Source organism: Urocampus carinirostris, chromosome 10 (genome assembly GCF_059441175.1).
Source record: "Urocampus carinirostris isolate Australia breed hairy pipefish chromosome 10, RoL_Ucar_1.0, whole genome shotgun sequence".
NCBI lineage: Eukaryota > Metazoa > Chordata > Actinopteri > Syngnathiformes > Syngnathidae > Urocampus > Urocampus carinirostris.
The window spans coordinates 2,429,418-2,446,584 of record NC_142358.1 but is presented as its reverse complement, the minus strand read 5'-3'; the positions used below and the strand labels follow the sequence as shown (position 1 = coordinate 2,446,584).

At 40.1% G+C, this 17,167-nt stretch overlaps 1 protein-coding gene and 1 pseudogene across 1 annotated transcript in view; one reads left to right on the top strand and one right to left on the bottom strand.

Moving 5' to 3' along the window:
- Positions 1–17,167, top strand: part of LOC148357482 (short transient receptor potential channel 4-like) — a 32,106-nt gene that overhangs the window by 4,198 nt on the left and 10,741 nt on the right. Inside the window, 4 exon segments of the mRNA XM_088345180.1 lie at positions 4,756–5,092; positions 8,446–8,585; positions 12,129–12,442; positions 15,249–15,444. Of these exon segments, the coding sequence (XP_088201306.1) occupies positions 4,756–5,092; positions 8,446–8,585; positions 12,129–12,442; positions 15,249–15,444 (987 nt within the window).
- Positions 5,576–5,744, bottom strand: LOC148357483 (U2 spliceosomal RNA; annotated as a pseudogene).

Sequence of the window (17,167 nt, the reverse complement as noted above, 5' to 3'; positions counted from 1 at the left end):
ATGGGCCATTTATTTTTTATGTGCAGTTTCAGGCTTCTGGTTTCTGTCATCTTCAACTTTTTTCCACTGTTTTCTATTCTAGACACTCATGTTAATCCGTTGGCTGCAAGTTCTAGCTTGCCATTAAGCCGCTATTGTTAGCTGATTTGTATATAAATATTTGTATTTCTAATTCTGATTTAATCTTGTATTATTTGACTTTGACTTTTTCAGTAGCTTATTTCACTGTCTACTAAAGCTAGCACTGCCCAAGTCTAGCTATTGGCTCTTTTCAGCCACCCTGGGTGTATCAAATTTGCTGATTATTATTTTTTTTGTCCCTGGCGGGGACTCACACCAGCTTACATGTTTTGTCGCATGCTAAAATTCACACAAAAAATCTGGAAGTAGGCTTCCAAATTTTGTTAAGTGGAGTCTTCTGGAGTTTTGTCTCTTTCCAATTCTCATGCTTCAGTTCCATTTTAACCAACAATGACCTTGAGTGGTAAATTACTATACATTGTCACGTTAATATACTTTTGGAGTTCTGCAAAAACAGATACATTTATAGTCCTACAGATGAAATATTGTCTGATTTGATTGTCTTTAAGATTTGATTAATCATGCTGCAGAAAAAGAAACAAGAGATGAAACTGTCACTCAAAATCCAAGAACTGAATTGCAAACTTGGCATACTAGTGACAAGAAGCGTGTCAAGATGAGCCACAAATGGCTCTAAATGGTTCAAGGGACCCAAGGGGCGGTTGGAGCTGTTCCATGATTGCAGGGGTGGTTGCTAATGTGATGCATTAGCACTCTGCTTAGTTCCAATGCAATCTGATTACAAAGCGATGATGACAAGGGCATGGCCCACACAATATAATATATATTTTTTGCAAAAATGTGTCCTACTTAAAAAGAGTCATAAAAAAGGATGCCATCCAGAAAAACATGACACAAGAAACATAAGCTATATTTAATATAAAACTTTATCTTATTCATTTTCCTAATTTTTTTCTGTTTCCAAATTCATATTTTAAATATTTTATTGAATAGATGAATACAAGTATAATATAATAAGACAACTACAAGAAAAACATTTAATAACGAGCACATTATTACCATTAAAATAAGTTCTAGATTTATTTTGAGACATTTTTCTGATTCTAATTTATATTTAAAATATTGTGTTCTAAAAATAAATTACAAGAAAAATGTTACTTAAAATGAGCACATTATAACGAGTAAAATAAGTTACTAACGTTTTAAAAATAAGTTGGGATCTCTACCTACGAACATCTCTTCATACGAAAGTTTTTGGTTCCGAAATACCTACACGGGAAAATATAGCCTCTAGTCACGCAGATTGCCTCTAGTTCCGAAGTCAAAAATATTGTACAATACGCGCTGCTATTTGCCGCTCCCAGAGTTTCTGAACGTAAAGAAATTGGCTATGGCTTCAAATCTGTCTGGCAACCAGTGTGCATGCGTACTTCCTGCATGCTCATCATGTCACCGTCACAGTTCAGAGCTCACAGACGATAGGGAGGAGGGTTTCCGGCAAGTCGCGGCTATAACATTTTAGAAAAATTTGATGACGTCTCGGAATTTGAGGAAAGGGATCACCTGGAAAAATCGCTCATTATAATTCCTGCCTCGTGCGTTTCCAACAGATTGTAAAAAAACAGCAAAAGCAGACGCCATTGGATCATTTTTTTCAATAAACGCGAGGCAAAAAAGTGAATGGATATTGTTATCGTTCCTTTTATTGTTTATTGTTTTTATTGACATTATGTGGCACTTGTTTTATGTTTATTGTGTGGTAATCTAATTTTACATTGTTTTTCTTTCATGTTCTGATGCTATTATATAAGTATAATATAATATGAAAAATGATAGTAAACAGTTAGCAATTACTAGAGAAATAAATGTACAAAAATACAGCAAATAATACTCGAATTAGCGAAATTATTACTAGCAAAATTGTTATTATATATTAGGAAAATGCTTGAAATAAGAATGTAAGCTATTGTCTCATATGGAACATGCTATAGAATTTTAGATTTAAAAATCCGTAAAACTTTTAAAAAAATGTTTTTGGTGTCAAATACAAAAAATATATTCATTTTAACCAGATAAAGGTAATTTACAATCTATACATTTTACTATTCCAATAAATTATGACAAATAATACCTTGAAAATTTCACGGTTTCTTATTTTTCTAGTGTAAAACAAGGTTTATTTGTCAACAACAGTACTTGAGAGAATGGAAGTAAGCATCCTATTTTTAGGGGTGAGCACCCCCAAATTCAACCCAAGCACCCCCAAAAATGTTAGCATTTTTAAATCTTCCTTTTCCTTAATAAAGGACAGGATCTGCTTAAATATGATGAAAAGCATTATATTATGAAAAAAAGATAAACAAAACAAAAATGTGAGCAACTCAGCGTCTGAAATACTTCACTGCTTTGACATGGTTCAGTCTATTTGATCCCCAGCACTACTCTTACCCCCGCCCTCGCTCCTTTTTCGCTCGGCTGGTGTCACCTGCGGCATAGCGGCAGCGTATGTGGAAGCTCCAGCCAGACACTCAGGGTGCTTAACAACCCCAAAGGTTGGAATCTAAAATCATCCCTGAGTAAGGAAATGAAATCCTCCTGGTTTGGACTGCAGCTCACTTTTGACAACACCAAGAAATCCACAACACCTAACTTTTTATAGCTTTTCAAATGTGTTTTTTCCCATTTGAGCGAGGTGGTTAAAGATGATCTGCAGAACATTACTAGCACTTAGCGCTCGGCCAATGAATGTTTTCCTGCCACCCGAGTTTGTTGCATGAAAAAGCCCCAGATCTTTTTAATGGTTCGGTAATGAAAGTTGGCCTCTCCCAAGTGAAGATTTATAAAAGATTATTTGTGGGATATGACCAAGGTAGATATGAGGGATATGAAGGTAGATGGATAGATTTGTGGAAAAGGATGAGCTCATCAGCCAGCACATTTTGGTGTCGTCAATCCATTCGGCATAACAAGGTTAAAGTGAAATAAAGGAAAAAAATATGTCTTGCAGATGTTTTGATCGTGTCTTTGAGAGCAGATTTGACAACTTTTCAGAAACCAGGGATCATAAATTGTTTTTGAATGGAAAAAGGGGAGTAAATTCACACAAGAGAGTTTGACATGTATCCGTATAAAATCTCATCTCATCTCATTAGCCACACCGCTTATCCTCAGTAGGGTCACGGGGGTTCTGGAGCCCATCCCAGCAATCATCGGGCAGTGCGCAGGGGACACCCTGAACTGGTTGCCAGCCAATCGCAGGGCACACAGGGACAGAACACTCACTCGCTCATTCACACCTAGGGACAATTTGGACCGGCCAATTCACCTGAAATGCATGTCTTTGGAATGTGGGAGGAAACCGGAGTGCCCGGAGGAAACCCACGCAAGCACGGGGAGAACATACAAACTCTGTCTGGAGCTGGATTTGAACCCACGCAGGAGGTTCCCATGACTTGAACTGTGCCGCACATGCGCTAGTGCCATAACATATAAATGTGTTTTCAGAAGCATTTTTCAAAGCATTGTGGAGTGCCAAAAAGCTATTAACGCTTCTGCGTTGCTGTTCAGTATGTATCATGAATCATGACTCTGAATGATATAAGTATGATAAAACACCACTAGATGGCAGAAGGGACTTTGATCAGCTTTGTGTCAACATACATTGTGCCGAGTTTTGCTTCCTGTGTCCATCGTATGAGAAAAGCCAAGATATACAGTATGTACAGACAGTTTAATGATTCAAAATTTCATTATTTTTATTGTTGGGGAAAAGAGGTGTGACATTTCCTGCATGTTCACGATCACCATGACAACCCAAATCATGCGATTACGTCACAGAAAAATGAGATGCTGAAAAAGCCTAGAAAGTAAATGCATATATTTAGTATTCTTCCAATAAGAAAACTATAAATAAAAATAAAAATTAATAAAATCATTTTGCAAGCACTGCGACTGGCTGGCAACCAGTTCAGCGGGTCCCCTGCCCACTCCCCGAAGTTGGCTGGGATGGGCTCCAGCACCACCGTGACCCTACTGAGGATAACCGGTGGATGGATTTTGCAAGCAAAGGGTCCTTGAATTCTTGGAAAGCATCATTTAGATATTGTAGATATACAAATTATGTATTAAAAAAGCACCAACGTGAAATACATCCTTTCACTACGTATTTTCAAGAAACAGAAATGTTCAATGGTTCTTTACCATATTTTTTCTCCAAATGAAAGAGAGGGGTTCAAGCTTTCATTTGATGTGTCCAACGCTTATATAGCTACAGAGCAAATTTTTGTAAACCTTCAAAAATGAGACAAAATGTCAAAAATTGGCTGTCACTGGCATTTTTTATATGAGAGAAACTTCTGGCATTGAATGAGTTAAAAACAGTAGGATTTATACAATCGTCTCAATTTTTACAAATGACACTTATTTATAAATGAAAAAATGAAATGTATCAGTTTTTAACTATTTTTCTGCTACTGAGTTTAAAGTGTATATATAGTGCAGTAGCTCAGGAGGTAGAGTGGTCGGATTGTCACCTAAGAATAAATATGTTCGCCTTGCATGGCTGTCTCTGCTATCGGTGTGTGTGTGTGTATATGAATGGGTAACGTGTGAAGTGCATTGTAAAACGCTTCGGAGGTCCTCAGTGACCGGTTAAAGCGCTATATAAATGCAGTCTATTTACCATTTCTTACCTTTTTTTCCCCTTGTGTTTAGTTTGTGGCCCAGCCCAACTGCCAGCAACTTTTGGCGTCTCGCTGGTATGATGAGATCCCGGGTTGGCGCCGGCGTCATTGGGCGGTCAAACTTCTGACCTGCATTCTTATCGGGCTCCTGTTCCCTGTCTTGTCTGTCTTCTACCTGGTGGCCCCCAAGAGCCGTTATGGCTTCTTTATCCGCAAACCTTTTATAAAGTTCATCTGCCACGCTGCTTCCTACCTCACTTTCTTGTTCCTGCTCTTCCTGGCCTCGCAGCACATCGAAGCTCCTCAGAGAGACTTTCAGGGACCGGCCCCAACTGTAGTCGAGTGGATGATTTTACCATGGATCATAGGTAAATATGGTAGAACCCCAAGATTTTGCATCAAGTGAAAATGACGTATAGCCTCATTATTCGTGCTAAAAATGACGCCTTTTAGCATAGGGCCCGGTCACACAGCCGTTTGCGGCTGAATCACGGCCAGAAATTTCTGCCTGTGAGGCGGACGCTATTGGACGCTTTGAGATCGCCATACAGACGAGATACAGCAGTGCTTAACACGCGGTCGGAAATTCGCGCGCGGGTGGCAGCGCGGAAAAGTTTTGCGCTGCTCAATTCTTTAGAGCGCGGGTACACAGCCTTTCACGGGCGTATCGAGGGGGGTGGGGGGGGGGTTGGGGGGGGGCGTTAAGGGTTATTGTTCTATCTTCGTTATTCATTATCCATTATTCGTTATCGGTCAGTTCATAATACGCTACAAAGCCTAGGAGCCGGGACACTTACTCTCAGCCAAAAGGCCAAGCTAAGGTCCTAGCCCTAAAGCCTTGCTGCGATCATTGCGAATGCACCGTTCCCGGAGGTACTGCAATACCGGGCCGATGCGTGGAGTGGACAGAGCAAGCTCTTATTCCATCTCCGGAATGCAAAAATCAAAGATCATGGCAAGGCCAAGCTATGTTGAGTCCTAACCACAAGGTGACTCTGACCAACCACGGCCAGAAATTTTTGGCCGTGAAGCAGACGCTGTTGGGCGCTGTCGGACGCTTTGAGACCGCCATATAGACGAGATACAGCAGTGCTTTACTCGCGGTCGAAAATTCACACGCGGTTGGCCGCGCGAAAAAGTTTTGAGCTGCTCAAAACTTTGAGCACGTGTTAACCGCGGGCGGCACACGAGGTAATGACGCGGAAATGACGCGGAACGACGTGCTCTGGCCGCGGCCAGGGCGTGGTTACACATGGGTAGGACGGGAAATTTCAGCGGGTAATCGTGGGTGGAGCATGGTAATAGCATGTTCTGCGCCTGTATCGCGGTGTTATAAGGTGAAATTAGCGTGTTACGCGTGTGACGGTCAAACTCCTTTCTCCGCGTATATACAGCGCGTTTTGCCGAGCACACGTCAGTTGTGCTCGAGACATCAAGGGGTGAACATGGATCTCCGTCACCGTAGTGACCTCGTCTTAATCCATTTTTATTTCTTGACATTTCTTTTCATTTCACAACAAGATAATAAAATCAAAATAAAAACTATTACAATAATAACATATTGGCTTCTTCGGTGCCATAGCTTGAAATCTTGATCTTCACGGGACTGTGTCTTGAGCAGTTATGATTTCTACAGCCCGGTGTTATGCCGAGAAATTCATCCCTGCCGAGATTTGCATCCCCTCGCTACTACAACCACTTTTACCTCGTTTTATCTCACTTTTATATCACTTTTAGGGAATGTAATGGCGAACATATAACCAAAACCACTTCGTCTTGCATTTGTTGGGAATGTAATACAACTTGAACCATTCTGTCTTTGTTTTTGTTGTGAACGTAATCGAACGGTAATGCACACCGTATATAAAATCCCCCACCCTCGCGTGAACGCGCATTCTGCTGCGCTTCAAACAAAAGCGATCGTATTCTATATAAAACGCTTATTATAACAATAAAGCGAGCTAATTATAACAATTGGGAGATCCTAGTCTATATAACGCGTTTGTTTAAACAATAAAGTGCGATCGTATTCTACAAAATGCGTTTGTTAACGCGGATGAAAAAGTCACCAACGTCAATGCAGCAGAATGCGCGTTCACGCGAGCGGGGGTGGGTGGGGCGCTTGCGTAGGAGTCTGATTTGGGCACAACACCGGCTCGGGAGCTTTTATACCCGTGGTCCACACGAGAAAATGACGCGGAAATGACGCGATGGGGAAGCGGAACAGTCGCCGGCGTCTGTTTTGCGAGCATACCACCGATGAACAGCGGGTTGGCCCATTTTGCGCATTTTCCATCGCGGGCAACCACGGGCAAAAGAAACCCGCAAAATTTTAGCCATGATTCAGCCGCAAACGGCTGTGTGACCGGCCCCTTAGTCAAAAACCTTAGTTTTTAGCTTAGAAGATGACTCTATTTTTTTTTAAAGATATTACTTGTTTGAATATTAAAGATTACGCCTTTACTCAATAACTCATACAATTAGTTTTTAGTGCAGAAAGTGATGGTAATATTTTGAAAGATGTTGCTAATTATTAGTGTGTAAATTGACACTTTTTAGCATAGCCAAAGACGTTAATTTTCAGCATAGAAGATGACATCGACTTTTGAAATACACACCAAATTTTTTGGTACAGTAGAGAAGAATATGAATCCACAGGGGGAGGAGACAGCAGATTCATATTAAAACTCGTTTCAAATCCTCCACTTGCGATAATTGTCTTGCCCTAAAAATATTTCCTTGATTTAATTACTTTCTTATTCTTAAAAGGACAGTGGGTATTATTTGACCACTAGGTGTTGCTGCACCCAGTGCAAACAAAAAAAAAGTGGTACAAAATACAAAAAGAATAGGAACTATGAAGAATCAAAGTGACCAAACGACACCATGTTTCATTCAGTTTTCTACCTAGCTTTTTACAAGGTATTTGTTTTGTTTCCTTCTTAGCAGACTATCATGTCAGCTCCCTCTAGGGTGAGCCTCAAATAAATACAAATGTCTTTACTTACGAGGAATTTAAAAACATGTTAAAGGGATAGTTTGTGGATTTCTGCTTATTATTCAAATCAATATTGATTTTAAATGAAAATATTGTCTTTATTTATTTTTTTCCATATTGAACACAATTATTACCCAAGACCTATTGAGCCCTTTCCGTGTTTGTAAACAAGCGTGATGCAGGCAAGCTGCGCGTGCATTGTTGAAGCAAAACGGCAGAATTCATGTCAGTTAATAGCAGCTAATTGACCCAAAAAGATCTTAGATCATAGAAAGCAACAGCTAAAAATAACACAAAGTATTTGCTAGCAGCAAGATGGTGTTTTTTTTAAGTCTTTAAAGTCAACAACAACAAAATATATTATTTTGATCAACGCAGGATCCCTTCCAGAAGGTAATGGAAAAATTGAGAGCTTGGCCTCAAAAGTGAAATGAAATTAAGTGAAATGATCTGCATTTATATAGCGCTTTTCAAGTCAAGACTTCCCAAAGCGCTTTACAGTGTGCTTCACATTTCCCAATAGCAGCCGTGCAGCCATATAAGGCGCTAACCAGCTTATTGGGGGCATTAGGGGTTCAGTGTCTTGCCCAAGGACACTTCAACATGTAACACGGAGGAGCCGGGATTCGAACTGCGATCTCTTGAAGTGTATAAAAAGTGCTTTAATTTGGCTATTAAAAAGGTGTACATACCCTGTTTTACAATTCCACTTGTGTTTTGAAGGTTTTATCTGGACTGAGATTAAGCAGATGTGGGATAGCGGTTTCCAGGACTACATGGACGACTGGTGGAACATCATGGACTTCATCATGAACGCTTTATATCTAGCCACCATTTCCTTGAAGATTGTTGCCTATGCGAAGGTAGCACATAATTAAGTCGACGATAATAAGCACATACTGTATGAGTCACGTAATATGTTCAAAATAATGTGGTTAGCTCTTAGTCTGGCCTCCACCTATAGTTTTTATAAACAGTTTTTTTAGGAAAATGTCTGGAACATTGTACTTGAACAAAGAAAAAGTACAGACCCTTTTATACCCTAAGTGTCGTGTGACGTCAGTCGAAGCTGAAAGCAAAACAATACACCACGCTGGTCAACACACTGAACAAACCAAGCTTTTGTTTCTGCTAGTGTTAAAATGTCGTCATGTTGTGTGTGCCAAAATCGGAGAAAAAACTTTAGTTATTGTGAATTGAAATCTTGCAAGATCCCAGCAGACACTCCAGATCAAAGGAAAACAGGAGACGTAAAGTTAAATACGTGAAAGCAATTGGACCCAGGCACTCATCAAAAATGCCCCAGTTTCAGCACAAACTTATTGTCAGGTAAAATAAAATAAAGGTGTATGATTGTTGCTTTTGAGTCCACATTACTTATTATAACAGCAAAGTATCGTTTTATTATCTTAGCTACAACCATTTGTTAGTTTGTAGTCTAATCAAGAGATGCTTTTCCTAAAAAAAAAAATCAATAAATACATGAATAATGGACAGATATTGCAACAGTCAGACGTTTAATCTCTCTTATCTCATATGAAGTGTGCACTGCAAACCCAAGCATTTTTGATGAGTGTTTTGGTCCAATCTTTTCACTCAACTCTTTCCTTTTTCTTTGAACAGGAGTTCCTGCTGAGACCCTGTAAAACTTCAATTTATGATCACTTATGTTTTTTCTCTGATTCTGGCACACAAACGCACATGATGACAGCTAGAAGCATTGACAGTTTTTCTTTTCATCTGTCTGACCTGCACAAGTATTTTTTTCCGCCTCCAGGATAGGTCCCACCCAATGCTCCCTCTAATTTTCCACGGGTCTGAGCGTTCACACAAAGTCGGTGAGCAACGCTTGAAACAACAGTGAGCCACAGCAATCCCAAGTGTGGCAACTACTCCATTATCAAACTTGTCCAAAACTTGACATCAAGTTACATTTTGCTGAGTTTCCGGCAATGCAAAATTATTTTTCACTTTTGAATGAATTTACTAATGTACTATTGCAAAGGTTGCAGGGCATAATACTAACATTTTGGGGGGCTTATTTAGTCGGTTGCACAATACAGAACTGTACCTAATTAACATTTTTTTGTGGAAGTTCAATGTTGGCAACAAGATTGACTTGTTATAATTGAAAGTTATTTAATGCAACACAAACTTTGTCTTCTTTTTCCCTGTTTTTTTCTACTTTTTTAAATTCCTTTAAAAAAAAAATCTTATTGTGTTTATTTTTTCCCTGCTGTTACTTTTTTTCTTGCTTTTTTGTTCTCTATTTTCTTTTTCTTTTTATTTGATTCTTTTTCTTTTTTTCTGGCTTTTTTTTGCCCTTTTTTCTGGATTTTTCCTGCTCTTTTTTTCTCTTTCTCTCTCCTTTTGTTTCTTTTTTTCCCAGCTTTTCACTACTTTTTCATTTTGGTATTTTTTTCATTTTTTGTTCTATTGCCCCCCACCCCACCCCACCCCTTCCTTTAAGTCATTTTGTGCATAATTTTAGATCATATTTGGTCGTGTAGGGATTAAAGAAGCAAAAACAACCTCAAGAGCCATTTGGGACCCGAAAGAGACGGTTCTTTTTAGTGAGCCGAGCTGAAGAAGCCAGTTCTCGAAAAACTCTACTAACTTTACTCAACTTCGCTCTACTTTGACCTTGACATCCAAATACCGCATTTAGAACACAACATCAGGGGAACCCTTGTATTTTTACCTTCATGCACTGTAACTTTAACTTAATTCGCTTCTTAATTAGCAATTTCGAGCCCTGATTTTTGTGAGCTGGCTAGATTTTCTTGTGCACGGAAAAGCTCTGGGCAGTGTGCAATTACGCACACACGCAGCTTAAAGGGAACATTGACTCCCACCCACTGGGTATGTCACAATGTTTACAATCAAATAAAACAGTCTATAAACTCATTTGAGTTTAGCTTCAACGGACAATTATAATATAATACTGTGATAATGCTCAAGCTGACAAAACCAAAGGTTGCATTATTGCTCACAAATGTCTTTGAATAAGAAATCTACAATTATTCTAACATTATTTTTCAATTACTATAGCTAACATTTCTTGCTGTGAAAACTTATAGCTTAGTTAATTGCTGCTAATAATACCATGTTAGCTTTTGGAGCAAAAAACTGACGCTAGTCTCTTGCATTTTCCGTTTTACTAAGATGCTAGTTAACGATGTAGATGAACACTGCTCGTTTTCAGTGTGGAAGATGAGGCTAATTTTTAAAAACTGCTAGTTTTAATTGTTGAATATGACGTTGTTGTTTTTTTAAGCATGGACAAGTGTAAATGTGTAAAAGAAGCAGTTCATGTTTAAAAGAAAGTGCTAGTTTTTAGCATTAAAGATGACAACATTACTTTTTGGTCTAAGAAAAAACCGTTTGTTTACAGCATAGTTTATGCTAATTTTTAAAACATATGGCTAGTCTTTAGCATCAAAACAACACATTTGCTTTTTTAGCATTGACAAAGATGTCAATTTTTGAAAGATGTTGCTTGTTTATTATTAAAGGGACACCTTTTCTTCAAGCATAGAAAAAGACTTTCATTTTCAGCATTGAAGATGTCCCTATTTAAAAAAAGAATTGCTTGTTTTTAGAATTAAAAATCACACCATTTAGCATTGGCAAAGATGTTAGTTTTCAGCATAGAAATTGACATTTTTTTTTAAATGCAACTTTATTTGTGCTAAAAATGAAAATATTTTTAGCATAGGAAAATGCCTTAATTTTTAACTTATAAGATGACACTATTTTTTAGATATGCTGCTAGTTTCAATGTTAAAGATCACGCCACTACTCAATATAATAAACAAATACAAGTATTTAGTGCAAAAAGTGATGCTAATATTTTGAAAGATGTTGCTAAATTAATTATTATTTTTTTACCATAGCCAAACACGTTAATTTTCAGGATAGAATATGACGTTGATTTTCAAAATACATAGCTATTTTTTGGTGTTAAAAATTACAGAATTTGGCAAAGATAAAAAAGGTTGTTCGGCATAGAAGTTGATGTTAATTTTTGAAAAACATTGTGAGTTAAAAGAACAAAGATATTTTAACTGACAATGGCCGCTACTGGTATGTGAGTGTGTGTGTGAATGGGTGAGTATAAAGCACATTGTAAAGCTCTTTGGGAGGTCTTCATTGACTTGAAAAGCGCTTTATAAATGCAGACCATTTACCATTTCAAGATGACTCCGTTACCCATCAGCATACACAAAGGCGTCAGTTTTTAGCGTACAAAAAGATGCTCTTTTTACAAGTGGTAAAGGACACACAGTTGCAAAATATCGAACAAATAAAAATACAGAAATTAATATTTGAATATTTTTCTGGAATATACCATTTATTTTTAACTTTTCCCATTCCATTTCTTTCTCAAAACTGCACGTTTGCAGTACAGCGGACAAAAGTCCCGCGGCAACTGGGAAACATGGCACCCGACTCTGATTGCCGAGGCTCTGTTCGCCATCGCGAACGTCTTTAGCTCACTTCGACTCATCTGCTTGTTCACCGCCAACTCGCACTTGGGCCCTCTTCAGATCTCGCTAGGACGGATGCTGCTCGACATCCTAAAGTTCCTTTTCATCTACTGCCTGGTTCTGTTAGCATTCGCCAGCGGCCTCCACCAGTTATACTACCACTACGCTACCGACGTGGGTGCTAGCTGTAAGGGCATCCGTTGCATGCAGCAAAACAACGCCTTCTCCACGTAAGTTCAATAACTGTCAAATACTAGATTAAATTAATTATTTGTTCAAATGATGAGACACAAGGTTAATACTTCTATTACGCCCGCCATCCCTCACATGGGACACCAAATCACAAGAACTGATACAAAACCAATGACGGTAGACCTCGGCATGCAGCAGAACAACACCTTCTCCACGTAGGTTCACATATATATATATATATATATATCCGAGCCCATATATATACATATATATATATATATATATATATATATATATATATATATATATATATATATATATATACAGTATATATATAAATCTGAAATAAGCCAATTCCGAACACTTTCTCTATTAAGTGTTGAATGTGAGATCTTCTTCTCAGACCTCGCACAAAGGCTGACTACGTACTTAATTATATCGACATATCAATCCAGAGGGGTGGCATCCCAGGGGCCTCTGGATGTGTGGAGCACACAAGCATCATCAGCCAGTTGACCCCCGAGGCCAAGGAAAGCAAAGGAGACTTAACAGTCGTCTGGCTAGACTTGGCCATTGCATACAGGTCAATTCCCTATGATCTCATCAACACTGCTATGGAGCATTACCATATTCCACAGCACATAAGGGTAATGATCACCTCCTACTTCAGAGGATTCAAGTTTCGGTTCCAAACCACCCAGTTTACCACCCTGTGGCAAGACTTGGAGACGGGGATCATCACGGGTTGCACCATCTCTCCAATCCTGCTTTTTATGGGCATGAATGTACTCATCACTGCCGCAACCAGAGGGCCAACGACGAGGTCTGGCATACGTAAACCTCTGTTGGGATGCTTCATGGACACCCTTACCATTACAGCAGTAACCCATGTGCAAGCAAGATGGATCCTGAAGGCACTTGACGAGGTAGCAACCTGGGATTGGATTAAATACAAGTCTAGAAAGTCAAGAAGCATGGTGATCATTAGTGGGAAGGTCACAAGCAGATTCCAATTTCGAGTCCAGGGAGAAAACATACCATCAGATAACTCCAAAAAATGCCTTTGAAAGTGATACGATTCATTTCTGATAGAGATGGTCAGTGTTCTCAGGACAGTAGAGCAGGCTGATGAGTGGCTGCAAAGGTCTGAGCGATCAGTCCTACCCGGCAAGTTCAAGACTTGGTTGTTCCAGTACGCTCTCCTACCAAGACTTCTGTGGCTGCTAACGATCTATGAAATTTGTATGACGGCGGTCGAAGGAATTGAGATGAGGGCAAATAAACATCTCTGCAGGTGACTTGGGATCCCACCAAGATTCACATTATTAGGGCTTTACATCAGTTCGGGGCAGCTGCAGTTTCCCCTGTTTTCAGTAGATGAAGAGTTCAAGGTGGCCAAGTGTAGGGCTGTCATGATGCTCAAAGGTTCCAGCGACGAGATGGTTAGGAGCGCGGACGTGGTTACAAGATCTGGGCGTAAATAGGCAGCAGACAGCCAAGCACATCAGGCAGAAGGCAGGCTGAGGTTGAAAAATGTCATCGGAAATGCATGCACAGTGCGTCAGGGACTAGGGTCTACCCATTTCTAGCAATGATCAAAAGTTGATCCAAGGCAGAGGAGAGACATGGTGCAGGCCGAGGTCCACCAATTGGAGGAGGAGGGCAGGTGGTCCATGGCTGTGGAGCTTGGAGTCGAAGGAGCCTGGATGAAGTGGGACCTTCCAAAGCGAAGGATCACCTCGCCAGAACTCCAGAGGTTGGAACTGTTCCGGATCTCTCTCTTGCTCCGGTCAGTGTATGACACCCTTCCAACACAAACCAACCTGTACAGGTGGGGGTTGAGGGAGGACCCACAGTGCAGGCTATGTGGTGGGAGAGGGACACTGGCGCATATTCTGGCAGGATGCCAGACTGCTCTTAGCCAGGGCAGATACCAGGGCTGGCACCATGACAAGGTCCTCGGTGCAGTGTCTTACATCTTGGAGCAGGAAAGACTGAAGAAGCATCAACCTCAACCCAGTCCTAAACATTCCATCAAGTTCATCAGGGAAGGGGAGAAACCAGCATCCTCCAAGAAGACCAGGAAGAGCCTCCTGCAAACAGGACCAGCGTTGCAGATGAGGGTTGACCTGGGAAGGAAATTACACTTTCCCCAGGTAGTCCAAACTTTCTTGAGGCCAGACATCGTGATTTGGCCAGTAGAGGCTCGAAAAATCATCCTCATTGAGCTAACTGTACCGTGGGAAGAAGGATGCAGCGAAGCCCATGAAAGAAAAAAGGCCAAATATCAAGAACTGGTCCGACTGTGCAGGGACAAGGGATGGCAGACCTGGCTATTCCCAGTGGAGGTCGGGTGCAGGGGCTTCCCAGCACAGTCTGTATGGAACACATTAACAGCTCTGGGAATAAGTGGACGGGAGAAGAAGGCAGCTGCCCATAGGATGGAGGAAGCCGCAGAGAGGGCCTCTTGCTGGCTCTGGAGTAGGAGGGAGGAGTTTAGCTGGGGACCAGGAGAAGATGGGCAGTGACTGGCCATCACTGCCGGCCCGCCAACTTGAGGGCGTTGTGGTTTAGGGTAAAAAACCCCAGTGACAGTTGGACACCACTTCATGACATCTTCTCCTGGTTGAAGGCTACAGTCACTGTTTGAGCGACTGCAAAGTTAGCATTGATTAGAAGAAGAGTTTTGTTTGTGTTTTTTTTTTAAATTGTGTAGTAAATCGTGGAAATAAACCGATGATTTTTCTTGATTGTGTTGATGATTCTTTAAGGTTTTCATGTTTAGCTGCCATGCCAAGCTGCAATGATACTACACCACCATGCACAATTTCTGTCTGTTTTTAGTCTGTTCGAGACGCTACAGTCGTTGTTCTGGTCCATTTTTGGCCTCATTTCCCTCTATGTGACGCGAGTGAAACCGGATCACGAATTCACCGAGTTTGTGGGTACAACCATGTTTGGGACGTACAACATCATCTCCTTGGTTGTTCTTCTCAACATGCTGATCGCTATGATGAACAACTCCTATCAACATATCGCCGTGAGTTACATTAAGAACATGGTTGGGTGGCAATGGAATAAGTATTTGCACCATTCCTCATTCCTTTTTTTCCCATATTTATCACTCACAAAGCATTTACATCCTCAAATTATTTTAATATCACAAAGAGACAATGCTAGGAAATATATTATGGATTTTTGAAATGTTGGTTTTAATTCATCAAGGCAGAAAAAAATCAAAACCTATCTGGCCTCATGTGAAAAAGTAATTGTCCCGCGAATAGCGAGTTTGTCACAAATAACATAAATCGAACATGTACGATAATTTATTTCTTTCACAACACTGGAGAAAATTTTGGTTCCCTCTTGTTTGAAAAAATGGTTTCAAAACTCAATTTTTGAAGCTTTTATCTCATAAGTTCACACCATAGCATCTCAATTGGATTCAAATCCAGACCTTAATTTAACCATGAACCATTGAACCTTCTTTTTTTGTTTGTTGTTCAACCATTCAGAAAGGGACTTGGTGTGTTTTGGTTTGTTGCTCTGCTGAATGATCCAGAAGTGCTTGAGTTTTAGGACACCAGATGTTGTCCTTCAGGATCTTCTGGTAAACACCAGAATTAATTATTCCGTTAACCACAGCAAGTTGTCCTGGTCCTGTTACAGCAAAGAAACTCTTAACCAGGGGTGGCGAACAAGATTGACACAAAGTGCTGAAATTTTTAACTATTAGAGTCAAATAGCCACACCACATACTGACTTGCCATGACAGACAGACACACACAAACACACACAATTAGAAACATTATTTCCCATAACACACTCCTCTCCTTACAATACAACAAGTATTGTTCTTGTGTTGATTTCAAGGAAAGTGTTACCCCCAATTCACACAAAAAAAACTAAACATGAAACAAGGCAAAGACCCACGGTATATAGAAAATAAGATGAAGCAAAGAGCCGCATTCTTATAGGCCAAGAGCCGCATGCGGCTCTAGAGCTGCGTGTTCGCCACCCCTGCTCTAGACCAACACACTGCCACCACCATGGTTCACTGTTGGCATCATGGCCTTTTTGTCAAATGCTGTGCCGTTTCTAAGCCAGGTATACTGTGCTGCGCGCCTTCCAAAAAGTTTAATTTGTGTCTCCCCAGTCCACAGAATGTTTCTTTTAAAAGTCTTGAGGATAATCAAGTGGATTTTTGGAAGTATTAGACGACTCTTTGTGTTCTTTTTTAAATCAGTTGCCTTTGGTTGGGAATCATCCCTGCAATGCAATTTTAGGCCAGTTTCTTTCTTGTATTTGAGTTATGAACACTGACTTTAACTGAGGCCAATTAGGCCTGCAGTTCCTTACATGTTTTCCAGGTTCTCTCGTAAACTCCTAGAAGAGCATTCATCACACTTTTGGACTAATCTTAGTTGGCTGACTCTTGGGAAGTCTGCAATTACTTTTAAGCATAGGGCAGATAGGTTTTGCATATTTTATGCCTTAATAAATGAAATCAAAATTGCAAAACTGCATTTTGTATTAATTTGGGTTGTCTCTGTGTGATATAAAAATTAGTTTGTAAATGATAAATATAAAAAAAACAGACATCAAAAAGGGGGCAAATGCTTTTTCACGGCACTGTAGTTAAAAATGAGTATAACTTTGCAGTATTGGTTGTTTGGTTGGATCCCTTAACCACTAGGGTCCTAGGGGCACCATTTCATGTGGTGTGTCTTCTGCAAGTACAGCCGAAAGGCACCCATCCCTCT